At 42.0% G+C, this 19,354-nt stretch overlaps 1 protein-coding gene across 2 annotated transcripts in view; it reads right to left on the bottom strand.

The window, feature by feature from the left end:
* Nucleotides 1-946: 946 nt before the first annotated feature.
* The window catches only part of IRF3 (interferon regulatory factor 3), a 35,163-nt gene continuing 16,755 nt past the window's right edge, over nt 947-19,354 (bottom strand). For both annotated transcript variants that reach the window (XM_040433944.1, XM_040433948.1), the window contains exons 8-10: nt 7,311-7,676; nt 3,080-3,198; nt 947-1,776 (exon numbers count right to left, since the gene is read on the bottom strand). In XM_040433944.1, coding sequence (XP_040289878.1) covers nt 1,606-1,776; nt 3,080-3,198; nt 7,311-7,676 — 656 coding nt within the window. In that variant the 3' untranslated portion in view covers nt 947-1,605. The remainder of the gene's footprint in view (nt 1,777-3,079; nt 3,199-7,310; nt 7,677-19,354) is intronic.

Genomic DNA, 19,354 nt, shown 5'->3' with positions numbered 1-19,354 from the left:
CATCTATCTTTCTATCTCATCTATCTATCTATCTATCTATCTATCTATCTATCTATCTATCTATCTATCCATCTCCTCTAGCCATCTCATCTATCCATCTACTAAAAGGGTGAAAACTCTAGCCAGGGCACTGACCGCACCCCTGGTTAAAGGAAAGCTGTCACAAGTTTTATGGTGTCCTAACTAAGGGCAACATAAACCAGTGACAGATTGCCTTAGCAAAATGCTGGGTTATCGGCGAATCATATTCATGAGCTCATGGCTTTCCCCACCCACCTGCTGCTGATTCATATGGAAAAAAACTGTCAGAGGCAGGTGGGCGGAGAGAGTCGTGAGCTCATGAATATGGGGACTTATTAGCCTGTGCTGGAGCTGTTAGAACCTAGCAGCATAAGAGCTCATGCACACAACCGTTGTTGGCTAGTGCCTGTATTGCGGCTGTTTGTGCACCCCATCACGGATGCGGACCCATTCACTTGTTTTATTTTTTTGCGGTGCGGACGGATCACAGACCCATTTAAGTTGAATGGGTCTACATCCATCTGTGTCAGCCACGTGGTCGGTGCCTGTGCATTGGGGACCGCAATTTGCGGTCCCTAATGCATGGAATGGGCGGAACACGAGCCCCAAAACTGCTCTTAGATTCCCTTTAAGACATTACCTCTGTGTAAATGACTATTGATAGAGACCAGCAGAATAAAAGCAGAGATTGTAGAAGGAGAAAAAGGTGGGTATCATTGTTTTCACTTACTGGCTGGCACTGTTCCTGTTAAGACACTTTGAGAAAATCTATTAATGGGAGCACTTACTAACTGGAGCTTTATATTGTGCATAGGCAGTCTCTGAGTTGCATTGTTTAATGGGGTATTCTGTTTTTTAACTATGGACATTCTGGCTCTGTTAATAAGGGCACTCGTTTGATCATTATTAAAACAAATGGTTACAGTTTATATGTTAAAGTTCATTACAACCGTGGCACCTCCACATAAAAAGAAATTGGCATAATTACATAATAATAACTTTAAACAAAGAAGAAATTGTCTAACATCCCGTTTAGAATATAATGCACAAAGTACCACATGTAACATTATTTGTGTATGTTTAGTTGATGTTTTTTTTGACATACCATACACAGGTTTCCTCAAGTACACCAAAAAATGCTGCAAAAAATGGTAAACATTTTGTCAGCACACTGGGCCTTAAAATCTAATTGTGCTGCAGTGGCTACAAACAATATATGGCCCAATCCTGCAAAATCCAGTTTTACTTATGTCCTTCCAGCTCTACTTTAGGCTAATAAAAAGATGAGAGGTGAGATGAGGCTGGCAAAGGACTGCATATGTGTGGAGGGGATAGGGATTGAATGGAAATGAGCTATATGCATTATAAATATAAACACTATGGATTGGTGGGAAATTGGAGCAACAAGGGGCAGTCAAATGAAGGATCGTCAGCCGTCATGGTGAACTGAGTGTGGTGGGGCGCATTCTAAGAACCCTGGTAGAGGGATTAAAGATTAATGCATGGTAATGCCAGTCTTGATAAATCTCCCTTATAGTATATATATTTCTACACTTCCAAACAATTTTTAGATTTGTGAATTTTCTAAGAGCACTCCATTTTTTCCTCAAACTCTTTAAGAAACGTCAGCAGATCACTTGTACTGCTCAGAGACAGAGAGTCAGAGATTTGCAGGTTGACATCACTGTTGTGTAGCGATGAGGCGCCCGTGTTATAGCTCAGCTCATGAAGAATTTGCATTGACTTTGGTGTGATCTAAAAAAATAAGAGAGGTAGTTAATAAACATTTAAAGGCCATATTTTAGTACAAAAATCCTTCATGTTACAGTATTAACCATTTTAAGTTGAAGACATTCGAACTAGAGACCAAAAGTACTAATTGGTTTATGAAGCATCAAAATATCACCCAAAATAAGAAAACAAATGAAGATTAAGGAGAAATAAGATAAAGAAGATAAATATGAAGCAAGTTCTTACATATAAAAGCCAGATATGGCTGCTAGAAGGAACAAGAGCTCCTTCAAGGTCCTGTACAGTACACACAGTCAGGGCTGAATTATAATTGGTGCACCATAATCCTGATTTAGTTTTAAAGTTTAGATTCTTAGCTTAAAATGAAGACCAGATTCAAATCTCTGGCTGCTATACAGCATGATCTCAGCCAATGTGTAGAAGACCAGTGGGTGAGGTCCTGACATACTTCAGGGAGAGGAGAGGCATACTGTAGATCCTAGTCTTCCTGTATAACTGCTATATCCACTATCAAAGCAGCGGGAGGTTGGCAGCATCTGACATCACTTAGTGAGTAATGCATTGTTGGATCTCAGATGACAGTTACCAGGTAAGCTTTTTGGTTACATGACTGTCTTTGGAGTACCATTACAACAGCGAACCAGCAAAATGTTTATTTTCACTTTGGTTATGAATTGTGAAGAAAGTAGAGCATAACTCAAAATTAGTACAAGATAATTAAATGGAAGGTGTGAGACAGTGACAGATCTCACACAGGTTAGAGGCAAGGAAGCGGTGGATAGTGTGATCCACACCCCTATTCCACCACAGGTGAGACCAGCTGGAGGTACTCAGGCTGGCATAAAGCACCTCCCAGGGTGTCAGCAAGGGGGGAGTGTGTTACCTGTGGACTGAGCCCTCGAGGCTCTGTGAATGTGGTTTCAGCTGGGCAAGGCTGAGGGACCATGAGGCTGGGATATAGCCTGGACTAACTTTGTTACAGCCTGGAAGTGAGTTGGACTACTGGCTAAGAAAGCCACACCTGAAACAGTGCGTGAACTGTGAGGTATACTTTAAGTGAGTCAGGTTATTATATGTTTAGTTAGAGCCCAGCCGGGCAGGTGTTTGTTTTGTATTATGTTTTGTTTTTGCTGAGGTGCCAAATAAAAGCAATGTTTGGACCTTAAAACTTGGTGTCCGTGAAGACGTGTGTGAATGACCCCCAGAGAAGAGCTAACCCCCACAAAGGTAACAGTTAAGATCAGTCGTGAAGCTCATGCACATCAAATTCCGACAGGTTTGTACATTTCACAGTTAGGAAACTTACTTGCACCATAATTAACTTCTTTTTCCATGGTCTATCATCTGGCCATAGTTCTCCCAAGCAAATCCAAATGGAATACAGAGGTGATTCCTTCCTCTTTTGTCCTGCAAATTCAATTAGTTCTAGAGAGAAGACAATGAGTGTAGAAAACTTTAGTAGAACAAAAGGAGATCTACAGCTTTAACAGTTCAACTTTTTGCTAAACAAAACTTTTTGCTATACAGTGCCATATACACTCACCTAAAGAAATATTAGAAACACCATACTAATACGGTGTTGGACCCCCTTTTGCCTTCAGAACTGCCTTAATTCTACGTGGCATTGATTCAACAAGGTGCTGATAGCATTCTTTAGAAATGTTGGCCCATATTGATAGGATAGCATCTTGCAGTTGATGGAGATTTGAGGGATGCACATCCAGGGCACAAAGCTCCCGTTCCACCACATCCCAAAGATGCTCTATTGGGTTGAGATCTGGTGACTGTGGGGGCCATTTTAGTACAGTGAACTCATTGTCATGTTCAAGAAAGCATTTTTCCAGTTTTCAACAGTCCAATTTTGGTGAGCTCGTGCAAATTGTAGCCTATTTTTCCTATTTGTAGTGGAGATGAGTGGTACCCGGTGGGGTCTTCTGCTGTTGTAGCCCATCCGCCTCAAGGTTGTGCGTGTTGTGGCTTCACAAATGCTTTGCTACATACCTCGGTTGTAACGAGTGGTTATTTCAGTCAACGTTGCTCTTCTATCAGCTTGAATCAGTTGGCCCATTCTCCTCTGACCTCTAGCATCAACAAGGCATTTTCGCCAACAGGACTGCCGCATACTGGATGTTTTTCCCTTTTCACACCATTCTTTGTAAACTCTAGAAATGGTTGTGCGTGAAAATCCCAGTAACTGAGCAGATTGTGAAATACTCAGACCGGCCCGTCTGGCACCAACAACCATGCCACGCTCAAAATTGCTTAAATCACCTTTCTTTCCCATTCTGACATTCAGTTTGGAGTTTAGGAGATTGTCTTGACCAGGACCACAACCCTACATGCATTGAAGCAACTGCCATGTGATTGGTTGACTAGATAATTGCATTCATGAGAAATAGAACAGGTGTTCCTAATAATTCTTTAGGTGAGTGTATATAAAGGTTGAAAATGCCCTCCCTCTGTGAACTTCTTTTTAGAAGATCCGCTGAATGAGGAGTATGCCACATACCCATGCAAGGAAAAAAACAGTAGTTGAATTCAAATGGCCGTTCACCAAACACTGATGTATGTGAATAACCATATGGATGCGTACATTGTACCATTTACTTCAATGAGTCCGTAAGCTTTTCAGGTGAACTCCTGATAGCATATAATTAGAAAAAAAAATCTGAATCAGGCTTTAAAGAGGGTTGTCCCACAAAAAATATTCAGCAGTTTTCAAATCAGCACCTGGATCTGAATACTTTTGTAATTGTGTATAATTAAAAAATTTGCATAGCCAGTGAGCAATGAAATATATAGCAGCACCTGCTGTTTTTTTCTTGTTTCTCTGTTTACTTTGCTAAGGTGGACACACATACTCAATTTCATCCTTCAACTTCCTTCTGAGCTGTGATAGGCAGAGAGCTGCAGCAGAAAAGACACGCCTTCTGACCTGCAGAAGTAAAGACTCGCCCCCTGAGCTGCTAGCTTGATATAAATCTAGCAAAGCAATTGTTAAAATGAATGAGGAGAGCTCTGAATCCATGTGAGGTACAGGGCCGATTCTAGCTTTGTTAGAAAGAAATTGGCATGTACTATATGATGTCTGATTTTCACGTTTTTGCATTAATCATGAGATAACCATGGGATAAAGGGGTTTTCAAAGGTCTTAGTGGATTTTGGAAAACCCACATTATAGTTCAGGACATCAAGAGATAGGAATCTGTTACATATAATTGCAGTTAGAAAAAGACAGACATTGCCTCCTCCACCACTAGTCCTGCACGTAGTGACGTCACTTCCATTGAGGCATCACTGTCTGTGATGTGGTGTCCACAGGGCCCTGCCATGATTGGCTGTCTGGGCATTTGACACTGACATCACTGCCTGGAGTACTGCAGCAGGTGAGGCAGAAGGATGCAGTGCTGAAAACAATTTCAAGACTGTGAGTCTATTGTAAAACTTTTTTATCTGTTGATGTCCTGCATGGTTAAGATGTTTTTTAATATCCACTCAGATCTTGGAATATACTTTCAATTTTAGAATTCTACACAAGATATAGAGAAATCGCCAATAAGCAATGACTACCATCACAACTCCTACAAGGTTGACAAGGATGCTTTACTTCGATGTTGTTTCATGGCTAAGCAGAATGGTCAAGACTCCAAGAATACTGGTTAACAACCTCCATGGAAACTTTACTGGTGACCATGCTAGGTAGTCTACTTTTTCTACAAACCGGATTCCAAAAAAGTTGGGACACTATACAAAGCGTGAATAAAAACTGAATGCAATGATGTGGAGGTGCCAACTTCTAATATTTTATTCAGAATAGAACATAAATCACGGAACAAAAGTTTAAACTGAGAAAATGTACCATTTTAAGGGAAAAATATGTTGAATCAGAATTTCATGGTGTCAACAAATCCCCAAAAAGTTGGGAAGAGGCCATTTTCACCACTGTGTGGCATCTCCCCTTCTTCTTACAACACTCAACAGACGTCTGGGGACCGAGGAGACCAGTTTCTCAAGTTTAGAAATAGGAATGCTCTCCCATTCTTGTCTAATACAGGCCTCTAACTGTTCAATCGTCTTGGGCCTTCTTTGTTGCACCTTCCTCTTTATGATGCGCCAAATGTTCTCTATAGGTGAAAGATCTGGACTGCAGACTGGCCATATCTGTACCCGGATCCTTCTCCTACGCAGCCATGATGTTGTGATTGATGCAGAATGTGGTCTGGCATTATCTTGTTGAAAAATGCAGGGTCTTCCCTGAAAAAGATGACGTCTGGATGTGAGCATATGTTGTTCTAGAACCTGAATATATTTTTCTGCATTGATGGTGCCTTTCCAGACATGCAAGCTGCCCATGCCACACGCACTCATGCAACCCCATGCCATCAGAGATGCAGGCTTCTGAACTGAGCGTTGATAACAACTTGGGTTGTCCTTGTCCTCTTTGGTCCGAATGACATGGCGTCCCAGATTTCCAAAAAGAACTTCGAATCGTGACTCGTCTGACCACAGAACAGTCTTCCATTTTGCCACACTCCATTTTAAATGATCCCTGGCCCAGTGAAAACGCCTGAGCTTGTGGATCTTGCTTAGAAATGGCTTCTTCTTTGCACTGTAGAGTTTCAGCTGGCAACGGCGGATGGCACGGTGGATTGTGTTCACTGACAATGGTTTCTGGAAGTATTCCTGAGCCCATTCTGTGATTTCCTTTACAGTAGCATTCCTGTTTGTGGTGCAGTGTCGTTTAAGGGCCCGGAGATCACGGGCATCCAGTATGGTTTTACGGCCTTGACCCTTACGCACAGAGATTGTTCCAGATTCTCTGAATCTACGGATGATGTTATGCACAGTTGATGATGATAGATGCAAAGTCTTTGCAATTTTTCGCTGGGTAACACCTTTCTGATATTGCTCCACTATCTTTCTGCGCAACATTGTGGGAATTGGTGATCCTCTACCCATCTTGGCTTCTGAGAGACACTGCCACTCTGAGAAGCTCTTTTTATACCCAATCATGTTGCCAATTGACCTAATTAGTGTTAATTGGTCTTCCAGCTCTTCGTTATGCTCAAATTTACTTTTTCCAGCCTCTTATTGCTACTTGTCCCAACTTTTTGGGGATTTGTTCACACTGTGAAAATTGGAATCAACGTATTTTTCCTTTAAAATTATACATTTACTCGGATTAAACGTTTGATCTGTCATCTACGTTCTATTACAAATAAATTATTGACATTTGCCATCTCCACATCATTGCATTCAGTTTTTATTCACAATTTGTTTAGTGTCCCAACTTTTTTGGAATCCGGTTTGTAAATCAGCTTCCACAAAGAAACCTAAATCTGACTTTTAACAAATCACTCATTAGCTGTGATCATGCTGATTACTCATTACTGCAAAACAAGTCATGTACCTGTTTTTTCAACAAATGAAAGTCAATTTTCACCAGTTGTCCCCCAACTGTTTTAGTAACACAACCTTCCTTCTACTAAATGTGGCCACCTTAGAGCTATAATTAAGAAAAAGATTCAAGGTCATACCTTTGACAAACTGTTGAAAGTTGTACAGAACACAATACTCCATTTTGTCTATAGGATTGGGTTGAGGTATGGTTGGCGTGTCAGTCATTGTCCAGAAGCTCCTGCACTTGCCTAACCTCTTAGCACAAATTGACCCATCTCGCACTTCCACTACTGTGCCCAGTTGCAGGTTCTCTAGAAGTTTATATATTTCAGCAGCTACTTTCTGATCATGTATTGCTGTTGGTGGTGGCAGTATCACATCCTCTAAATAACTCTCGGATTGTGGTTGTTTTCTTGAAGTGAGGTGTATGCCATTTGTGTTCTTTACCAAGGTGTTCTTCACCAGAGTTCCACGGTAATAAATCTTCACATCAAATTGTGTTTCTGTAGAAAAAAAAGTAATTACTGTAAGTTATGGTACTGCTCAAATAAAGCACAATTTCAAGTGCATTTCTCCACTATAGAAGTAACTGCCAGGTAAGTGATACCCCCTTCCTACAAGTCATGTGAACCTGAACAGGGATCCCTTCTCTACAAATACAGCAAAAGTGGATGGTGACTAGACACCACTCTACTATTTAATAAGGAACAAGAAAGAGGTGGCGTTTTCATGCCAGTCCATCCTGTTCTGTGATTTTGGAATTTGACGGTATGACCTGGGGCCTACTATAGTCTGAGGACCTCATGTATGAAAACTGAAGTATCCATATTAGTTGTAGGGAGGTTCTGTGGTTGCAACCTAGGCAGCCTTTTTTGTATGTCCATGGTCATAAATCTCTTATTATGGGTTATTAAAAAATAACCTTTATTACTAAAATTGTAGGCTTTTTATATATCAAAAAAGGGATTGTCCAGAATTGGAAAAAACATGGCTCCTTACTTCCGGAAATAGCACAACACCTGTCCACAAGGGGGTGTTTAGTATAGCCACTTAGCTCTACTCATATCATTGGGCTGAGCTCCAATACTAGGCATACCCATGGAAGGCGTGGTGCTGTTTTTGAAAGTAAGAAACCATGTTTTCTCTAATCCTTGACCACAACATTCATTATTTAGTCATATGGCTTTCAAAGCTGGTTATAGACATTGTACCAATCTGACAGGTAACAGAAATAAGATACTTTGGAACATATTGAGCTTTTGAATCCTGTAATAGCCATGCTCCGCTGATCTTCAATGTTTACACTTAGTATGGTACAGTAATGTTCATGTAATATCGCAATTACAATCACGTGAGTTGCCATCACTATGACTGAAACACCATCATGATGGGCAGTAACTGGTCACCATGATCAAGTCACATGACAGTGTTATCACGTCACCATTTGACAAATCTTACTTTGTTTCGGTGCGGAAATTGACCTGTTATGCGGATTCTAAAATCTGCAGCATGTCAATTGTTTGTGCGATTCCACTCCTTCTGTAGAGTGGTTTTCTACATAGACTTCAATGGGGATGTTAACATAAAGAGAAAATGTGCATGTAACAAAAAGCGCACAAAATGCACCAAAACGGAGATATATAGTGCAGATTTATGTGTGGTTTTTGGTGCAGATTTCATGCAGATTTTCTGCAGACAAATCTGCACCTTGTGCAGGCAGATTTCTGTGTATTTCTGCAGCATATCTGCACCAAAATTCTAAATTTCTAACAACGCTTTTTGGTGTGGATTTAATGCGGTTTTACCACAGATCTCACCCTTCATTAGAAAATGGTGAAATCCACAGCTAAAACCACAAACATAATTAACACATTGTGAATTTGGAAATCCGTACAGCAGGTCAGTTTCTGCACAGAAAAAATCTGCAAAGTATACATGAGATTTGTTTAATCTCATACACTTTGCTGGTACTGTACCAGCCACACGTATTCTGCAACGTGTGCAGGTGGCCTTATTTGCAGTCCGCAGCATGGGCACAGGGTACACACGTTGAATGAGCCTTAACTCTTATTAGCTCTTTCTGGATGGAGCATGGGAAAAAACAGCAATACTGTTCTAAATTTTGCGGTGTTCACTTTTTGTCATAAATAATATGATAACTTTACAATACCAATTATATATATACAGTGCTCAAAAAAATTAAGGGAACACAAAAATAACACATCCTAGATCTGAGTTAATTAAATATTCTTCTGAAATACTTTGTTCTTTACATAGTTGAATGTGCTGACAACAAAATCACACAAAAATAAAAAAATGGAAATCAAATTTTTCAACCCATGGAGGTCTGGATTTGGAGTCACACTCAAAATTAAAGTGGAAACACACTACAGGCTGATCCAACTTTGATGTAATGTCCTTAAAACAAGTCAAAATGAGGTTCAGTAGTGTGTGTGGCCTCCACGTGCCTGTATGACCTCCCTACAACGCCTGTGCATGCTCCTGATGAGGTGGCGGACGGTCTCCTGAGGGATCTCCTCCCAGACCTGGACTAAAGCATCTGCCAACTCCTGGACAGTCTGTAGTGCAATTGGTGGATAGAGCGAGACATGATGTCCCAGATGTGCTCAATTGGATTCAGGTCTGGGGAACGGGCGGGCCAGTCCATAGCATCAATGCTTTCGTCTTGCAGGAACTGCTGACACACTCCAGCCACATGAGGTCTAGCATTGTCTTGCATTAGGAGGAACCCAGGGCCAACCGCACCAGCATATGGTCTCACAAGGGGTCTGAGGATCTCATCTCGGTACCTAATGGCAGTCAGGCTACCTCTGGCGAGCACATGGAGGGCTGTGCGGCCCTCCAAAGAAATGCCACCCCACACCATTACTGACCCAATGCCATACCGGTCATGCTAGAGGATGTTGCAGGCAGCAGAACTTTCTCCACGGCGTCTCCAGACTCTGTCACGTCTGTCAAATGTGCTCAGTGTGAACCTGCTTTCATCTGTGAAGAGCACAGGGGGCCAGTGGCGAATTTGCCAATCTTGGTGTTCTCTGGCAAATGCCAAACGTCCTGCACGGTGTTGGGCTGTAAGCACAACCCCCACCTGTGGACGTCGGGCCCTCATATCACCCTCATGGAGTCTGTTTCTGACCGTTTGAGCAGACACATGCACATTTGTGGCCTGCTGGAGGTCATTTTGCAGGGCTCTGGCAGTGCTCCTCCTGTTCCTCCTTGCACAAAGGCAGAGGTAGCAGTCCTGCTGCTGGGTTGTTGCCCTCCTACGGCCTCCTCCACGTCTCCTGATGTACTGGCCTGTCTCCTGGTAGCGCCTCCATGCTCTGGACACTACGCTGACAGACACAGCAAACCTTCTTGCCACAGCTCGCATTGATGTGCCATCCTGGATAAGCTGCACTACCTGAGCCACTTGTGTGGGTTGTAGACTCCGTCTCATGCTACCACTAGAGTGAAAGCACCGCCAGCATTCAAAAGTGACCAAAACATCAGCCAGGAAGCATAGGAACTGAGAAGTGTCTGTGGTCACCACCTGCAGAACCACTTCTTTATTGGGGGTGTCTTGCTAATTGCCTATAATTTCCACCTGTTGTCTATCCCATTTGCACAACAGCATGTGAAATTGATTGTCACTCAGTGTTGCTTCCTAAGTGGACAGTTTGATTTCACAGAAGTGTGATTGACTTGGAGTTACATTGTGTTGTTTAAGTGTTCCCTTTATTTTTTTTGGAGCAGTGTATATATATATATATACACTCACCTAAAGAATTATTAGGAACACCATACTAATACGGTGTTGGACTCCCTTTTGCCTTCAGAACTGCCTTAATTCTACGTGGCATTTATTTAACAAGGTGCTGATAGCATTCTTTAGAAATGTTGGCCCATATTGATAGGATAGCATCTTGCAGTTGATGGAGATTTGAGGGATGCACATCCAGGGCACGAAGCTCCCGTTCCACCACATCCCAAAGATGCTCTATTGGGTTGAGATCTGGTGACTGTGGGGGCCATTTTAGTACAGTGAACTCATTGTCATGTTCAAGAAACCAATTTGAAATGATTCGAGCTTTGTGACATGGTGCATTATCCTGCTGGAAGTAGCCATCAGAGGATGGATACATGTTCTCATTCTGTTTACGCCAAATTCGGACTCTACCATTTGAATGTCTCAACAGAAATCGAGACTCATCAGACCAGGCAACATTTTTCCAGTCTTCAACAGTCCAATTTTGGTGAGCTCGTGCAAATTGTAGCCTCTTTTTCCTATTTGTAGTGGAGATGAGTGGTACCCGGTGGGGTCTTCTGCTGTTGTAGCCCATCCACCTCAAGGTTGTGCGTGTTGTGACTTCACAAATGCTTTGCTGCATACCTCGGTTGTAACGAGTGGATATTTCAGCCAACGTTGCTCTTCTATCAGCTTGAATCAGTCGGCCCATTCTCCTCTGACCTCTAGCATCCACAAGGCATTTTTGCCCACAGGACTGCCGCATACTGGATGTTTTTCCCTTTTCACACCATTCTTTGTAAACCCTAGAAATGGTTGTGCGTGAAAATCCCAGTAACTGAGCAGATTGTGAAATACTCAGACCGGCCTGTCTGGCACCAACAACCATGCCACGCTCAAAATTGCTTAAATCACCTTTCTTTCCCATTCTGACATTCAGTTTGGAGTTCAGGAGATTGTCTTGACCAGGACCACACCCCTAAATGCATTGAAGCAACTGCCATGTGATTGGTTGACTAGATAATTGCATTAATGAGAAATAGAACAGGTGTTCCTAATAATTCTTTAGGTGAGTGTATATATATATATATATACACTGAACGAAAATATAAACGCAACACTTTTGGTTTTGCTCCCATTTTGCATGAGCTGAACTCAAAGATCTGAAACATTTTCTACATACACAAAAGACCCATTACACTTAAATATTGTTCACAAATATGTCTAAATCTGTATTAGTGAGCACTTCTCCTTTGCCCAGATAATCCATATCAAGGTGCTGATTAGACAGCATGAATATTGCACAGGTGTGCCTTAGACTGCCCACAATAAAAGTCCACTCTGAAATGTGCACAGTTTTGCCTTACTGGAAGGGGAGGGGGGCAGAAAACCAGTCAGTATCTGGTGTGGCCACCATTTTCCTCATACACTGCAACACATCTCCGTCGCATAGAGTTGATCAGGTTGTTGATTGTGGCCTGTGGAATGTTGGTCAACTCCTCTTCAATAGCTGTGGGTGCTCAGTGGGTGACATGTCCGGTGAGTATGCTGGCCATGCAAGAACTGGGATGTTTTCAGCTTCCAGGAATTGTGTACAGATCCTTGCAATATGGGACCGCGCATTATCATGCTGCAACATGAGGTGATGGTCGTGGATGAATGGCACAACAATGGGTCTCAGGATATCGTTACGGTATCTCTATGCATTCAAAATGCCATCAATAAAATGCAGCTATGTTCGTTGTCCATAACATACCCCTGTGCATACCATAACCCCACCGCCACCATTGGCCACTCGATCCACAATGTTGACGTCAGCAAACCGCTCACCCACACGATGCCACACGCTGTCTGCCATCTGCCCTGAACAGTGAAAACTGGGACTCCGTGAACAGACCGCCTCTCCAACGTGCCAGATGCCATTGAATGTGAGCATTTGCCCACTCAAGTCGGGTACGACGACGAACTGCAGTCAGGTCCAGACCCCAATGAGGACGACGAGCATGCAGATGAGCTTTCCTGAGACAGTTTCTGACAGTTTGTGCAGACATTCTTTGGTTATGCAAACTGATTGTTGGTGCAGCTGTCCGGGTGGCTGGTCTTAGACGATCATGGAGGTGAACATACTGGATGTGGAGGTCCTGGGCTGCTGTGGTTACACGTGGTCTGCGATTGTGAGGCCGTTTGGATGTACTGACAAATTCTCTGAAACGCCTTTGGAGACGGCTTATGGTAGAGAAATGAACATTCATTGCACGGGCAACAGCTCTGGTAGACATTCCTGCAGTGAGCATGCCAATTAACGTTTCGACATCTGTAACATTGTGCTGTGTGATCAAACTACACATTTCAGAGTGGTCTTTTATGGTTGGCACTCTAAGGCACACTTGTGCAATATTCATGCTATCTAATCAGCACCTTGATATGCCACACCTGTGAGGTGGGATGGATTATGTCAGCAATGGAGAAGTGCTCACTAACACAGATTTAGACAGATTTGTTAACAATATTTGAGAGTAATGGGTCTTTTGAGTATGTAGAAAATGTTTCAGATCTTTGAGTTCAGCTCATGCAAAATGGGAGCAAAACCAAAAGTGTTGCGTTTATATTTTTGTTCAGTGTGTTTGTATATATATATATATATATATATATATATATACAGTACAGACCAAAAGTTTGGACACACCTTCTCATTCAAAGAGTTTTCTTTATTTTCATGACTATGAAAATTGTAGATTCACACTGAAGGCATCAAAACTATGAATTAACACATGTGGAATTATATACATAACAAACAAGTGTGAAACAACTGAAAATATGTCATATTCTAGGTTCTTCAAAGTAGCCACCTTTTGCTTTGATTACTGCTTTGCACACTCTTGCATTCTCTTGATGAGCTTCAAGAGGTAGTCCCCTGAAATGGTTTTCACTTCACAGGTGTGCCCTGTCAGGTTTAATAAGTGGGATTTCTTGCCTTATAAATGGGGTTGGGACCATCAGTGGCGTTGAGGAGAAGTCAGGTGGATACACAGCTGATAGTCCTACTGAATAGACTGTTAGAATTTGTATTATGGCAAGAAAAAAGCAGCTAGGTAAAGAAAAACTAGTGGCCATCATTACTTTAAGAAATGAAGGTCAGTCAGTCAGCCGAAAAATTGGGAAAACTTTGAAAGTAAGGGCTATTTGACCATGAAGGAGAGTGATGGGGTGCTGCGCCAGATGACCTGGCCTCAACAGTCACCGGACCTGAACCCAATCGAGATGGTTTGGGGTGAGCTGGACCGCAGAGTGAAGGCAAAAGGGCCAACAAGTGCTAAGCATCTCTGGGAACTCCTTCAAGACTGTTGGAAGACCATTTCAGGGGACTACCTCTTGAAGCTCATCAAGAGAATGCCAAGAGTGTGCAAAGCAGTAATCAAAGCAAAAGGTGGCTACTTTGAAGAACCTAGAATATGACATATTTTCAGTTGTTTCACACTTGTTTGTTATGCATATAATTCCACATGTGTTAATTCAGTGTTCTGGTATTTCTTTTTTTTTTTACAGAGTTAAGCATAAGGGATAAATTACATGATAATTGTGTAGAGTGGGTTGTTACGGATGTGGCGATACTAAATATGTAGAGGAGTGGGGACTATAAAGGCGAGCTTTTGATTACTTCTAAAAAAAGAAAAACATTTATGCAGTGTAAGTTATTTTACTGTTATACTGACATTCACCAGCAGGCTGCGCCAGAAAGGGCCCGATCTGCCTGGATGCGCTGGAGGCAGGCCTGGCCTTCACTAAGCCCTGGCCTATTTGACAAGACATCGACATGCTGCAGTCTCATTCATAGGGCTGCAGAAGGGAGACAGAGAGAGTCTGCCCCCTCTGTAACCACTTACATGCCACGGGCACTATTGCCTGTAACATCTAAATGGTTAAACATCTTGGATCGTCGCTTCTGCCAGACCAGGCCATTAAAGTAGGAACGTGGCTCTCATAGGGAGATCTTTGCAGCACTTAGCCCCTTAGTAGTTGCTGTAAAAAGGTGTGTTGGTGGTCACTAAGGGGATATGAAAATATTTAATAAAGGTCAATTAGAAAAATGTATTTAGCCCAAAATAATTAAAATGCAATAATAAAAAATGAACGTAACCCCTTAAGAACCTTGACATTTTTCACCTTAAGGAGCAGGCTGATTTTTGGAAAATTGACATGTGTCACTATATGGTAAGAATGCTTTTATTTATCCTAGCCATTCTGAGATTGTTTTCTCGCGACACATTGTACTTCATGATAGTGAAAAATTTTAGTCGATATAATTCACCTTTATTTATAAAAAATTCCCAAATTTACAGAAAATTTAAAAAAATTAGCAATTTTCCAAATTTGAATTTATCTGCTTTTGAGGCAGATAGTGATGCATCATAAAATAGTTATTGATTTACATTTCCCATATGTCCACTTTCATGGTTGCATCATTTTGTAAATGTAATTTAATTTTTTAGGCTTAGAATTTTAGAACCAATTTTTAAAAGAAAATTTCCGAAACCCACTTTTTTAAGGACCACTTCAATTCTAAAGTCACTTTGTGGGGCTTACATAGTGGAAATCACCAATACATTACCCCATTATAGAAACTACACCCCTCAAGTTATTCAAAACTGATTTTACAAACTTTGCTAACCCTTTCTACAAGAATTAAAAGAAAAAGGAGATACAATTTTTAAATTTCACTTTTTTGGCAGATTTTCCATTTTAATTCATTTTTCCCTGTAACACATCAAGGGTTAACAGCCAAATAAAATTCAATATTTATTACCCTGATTCAGCAGTTTACAGAAATACCCCACATGTGGTCGTAAACTGCTGTACGGGCACTATAGGATAAGGTGACACTTTTATTGGTTTTATTTTGTGGTATATATAACTTTTGATTGCTCTATATTATGCTTTTGTGAGGCAAGGTAACCAAAAAATGGCTGTTCTGGCACAATTTTTATTTTTTGTTTTTTACGGTGTTCACCTGACAGGTTAGATCATGTGCTATTTTTATATAGCAGGTTGTTATGGACACGACAATACCAAATATGTGTACTTTTATTTTTATTTTGTTTCAGTTTTACATAATAAAGCATTTTTGAAATAAATCACGTTTTTGTGTCTCCTTTTTTCTGAAAGCCATATTATTTATATTTTTCAGGCGATGATCTTATGTAGGGGCTCAGTTTTTGCGGCATTAGGTGACGGGTTGATTGGTACTATTTTTGAGTACCTACTACTTTTTGATCGTTTGGTATTACACTTTTTGTGATGTATGGTGACAAAAAAAATAGATTTTTGGCACTTTCTTTTTTTTACGGTTTTTACCTCACAGGGTAAATCATGTGATATTTTCATAGAGCAGGTTGTTATGGACATGGCGATACCCAAAATTCCTGTTTTTTTTAAATATACACTGCTAGAAAAAATAAAGGGAACACAAAAATAACACATCCTAGATCTGAGCTAATTAAATATTCTTCTGAAATACTTTGTTCTTTACATAGTTGAATGTGCTGACAACAAAATCACACAAAAATTAAAAAATGGAAATCTAATTTTTCAACCCATGGAGGTCTGGATTTGGAGTCACACTCAAAATTAAAGTGGAAAAACACACTACAGGCTGATCCAACTTTGATGTAAGGTCCTTAAAACAAGTCAAAATGAGGCTCAGTAGTGTGTGTGGCCTCCACGTGCCTGTATGACCTCCCTACAACGCCTGTGCATGCTCCTGATGAGGTGGCGGACGGTCTCCTGAGGGATCTCCTCCCAGACCTGGACTAAAGCATCTGCCAACTCCTGGACAGTCTGTGGTGCAACGTGACGTTGGTGGATAGAGCGAGACATGATGTCCCAGATGTGCTCAATTGGATTCAGGTCTGGGGAACGGGCGGGCCAGTCCATAGCATCAATGCCTTCGTCTTGCAGGAACTGCTGACACACTCCAGCCACATGAGGTCTAGCATTGTCTTGCATTAGGAGGAACCCAGGGCCAACTGCACCAGCATATGGTCTCACAAGGGGTCTGAGGATCTCATCTCGGTACCTAATGGCAGTCAGGCTACCTCTGGCGAGCACATGAGGGGCTGTGCGGCACTCCAAATAAATGCCACCCCACACCATTACTGACCCAATGCCAAACTGGTCATGCTGGAGGATGTTTCAGGCAGCAGAACGTTCTCCACGGCGTCTCAAGACTCTGTCACGTCTGTCACATGTGCTCAGTGTGAATCTGCTTTCATCTGTGAAGAGCACAGGGGGCCAGTGGCGAATTTGCCAATCTTGGTGTTCTCTGGCAAATGCCAAACGTCCTGCATGGTGTTGGGCTGTAAGCCCAACCCCCACCTGTGGACGTCGGGCCCTCATATCACCCTCATAGAGTCTGTTTCTGACCGTTTGAGCAGACACATGCACATTTGTGGCCTGCTGGAGGTCATTTTGCAGGGCTCTGGCAGTGCTCCTCCTGTTCCTCCTTGCACAAAGGCGGAGGTAGCGGTCCTGCTGCTGGGCTGTTGCCCTCCTACGGCCTCCTCCACGTCTCCTGATGTACTGGCCTGTCTCTTGGTAGCGCCTCCATGCTCTGGACACTACGCTGACAGACACAGCAAACCTTCTTGCCACAGCTTGCATTGATGTGCCATCCTGGATAAGCTGCACTACCTGAGCCACTTGTGTGGGTTGTAGACTCCGTCTCATGCTACCACTAGAGTGAAAGCACCGCCAGCATTCAAAAGTGACCAAAACATCAGCCAGGAAGCATAGGAACTGAGAAGTGGTCTGTGGTCACCACCTGCAGAACCACTCCTTTATTGGGGGTGTCTTGCTAATTGCCTATAATTTCCACCTGCTGTCTATCCCATTTGCACAACAGCATGTGAAATTGATTGTCACTCAGTGTTGTTTCCTAAGTGGACAGTTTGATTTCACAGAAGTGTGATTGACTTGGAGTTACATTGTGTTGTTTAAGTGTTCCCTTTATTTTTTTGAGCAGTGTATTTTGGTTTTAAACAATAAAAGCATTTTTGAAACAAAAAAACACATATCTTTTTTTTTTTTTGGGCGATTGTCTTAGGTAGGATCAAATTTTTTGCGGGATGAGATATCAGTTTCATTGGTATTATTTTTGGGTACATACGACTTTTTGATCACTTGGTATTACACTTTTTGTGATAAAAGGTGACAAAAATTGATTTTTTAAGCACAGGTTTTATTTTTATTTTTTATGGTATTGACCAGACAGGGTGGATCGTGTGATATTTTTATAGAGCAGGTTATTACGCACGCAGTGATACCTAATATGTCTGTTTTTTATTTATTTTTCTATTTTTTTTACAATTTTATATGTCTCTTTTTATGGGAAAGGGGCTTTTTTTATTGAAACAAATTTTTTTTATTGTTAAAAACACTTTTTTCACTTTTATTATTTTTTTTATTTTTGTCCAACTATGGGACTTTAACATTACAGGGTCTGATCTCTGTTTCAATGTAGCACAATACATCTGTATTATACTGCATTGACTATCAGTGTATTATTATACAGTGTAAGGGCTCATTCACACGATTGTGTGCTGCCCATTGCCGTATTGTGGACTGTATTTGCGGATCCGCAATACACGGGCACTGTTCCGTGTGCATTCCGCATCATAGATGCGGACCCATTCACTTCAATGGGTCCGCAAATCCGGAGATGCGGAATGGAAGCACAGAACGGAACACTACGGAAGCACTACGGAGTGCTTCCTGGGGTTCCATTCCGTGCCTCCGCACCGCAAAAAGATAGAACTTGCTCTATCTTTTTGCGGAATGGAGGGATCGCGGATCCATTCAAGTGAATGGGTCTGCGTTCCCCATGCGGATGGGCCACGGTCGGTGCCTGTGCATTGCGGACCGCAATTTGCGGTCCACAGCCCGGGCACAGGCTTCACACGGTCGTGTGAACAAGCCCTGAGGCTACATGCACACGGCCGTTGTTTTGGTCCGCATCCAAGCCGCAGTATTTGCGGCTTGGATGCGGACACATTCACTTCAATGGGGCCGCAAAAGATGCGGACAGCACTCCGTGTGCTGTCTGCATGCGTTGCTCTGTTCTGTGGTCCACAAAAAAAATATAACCTTTCCTATTCTTGTCCGTTTTGCGGACACGAATAGGCAGTTATATTAATGGCTGTCCGCGCCATTCCGTAAATTGCGGAACGCACACGGATTCCATCCGTGTTTTGCGGATCTGCAATTTGTGGCCCTCAAAACACACAACGGTCGTGTGCATGTAGCCTAATACACTGACAGTTTGCCTATGAGACCCAGACACAGACATTTGCACCTATGTAGATTAAAAATAAAACGATAAAGTTGAATACTTGATGAAATGCTGGATACATATTTGATTTCTCTCTCCAGGGTCCATTA

Source organism: Bufo bufo, chromosome 1 (genome assembly GCF_905171765.1).
Source record: "Bufo bufo chromosome 1, aBufBuf1.1, whole genome shotgun sequence".
Taxonomy (NCBI): domain Eukaryota; kingdom Metazoa; phylum Chordata; class Amphibia; order Anura; family Bufonidae; genus Bufo; species Bufo bufo.
The sequence above is the reverse complement of the archived record's forward strand: the minus strand, read 5'-3'. Positions and strand labels throughout refer to the sequence as shown.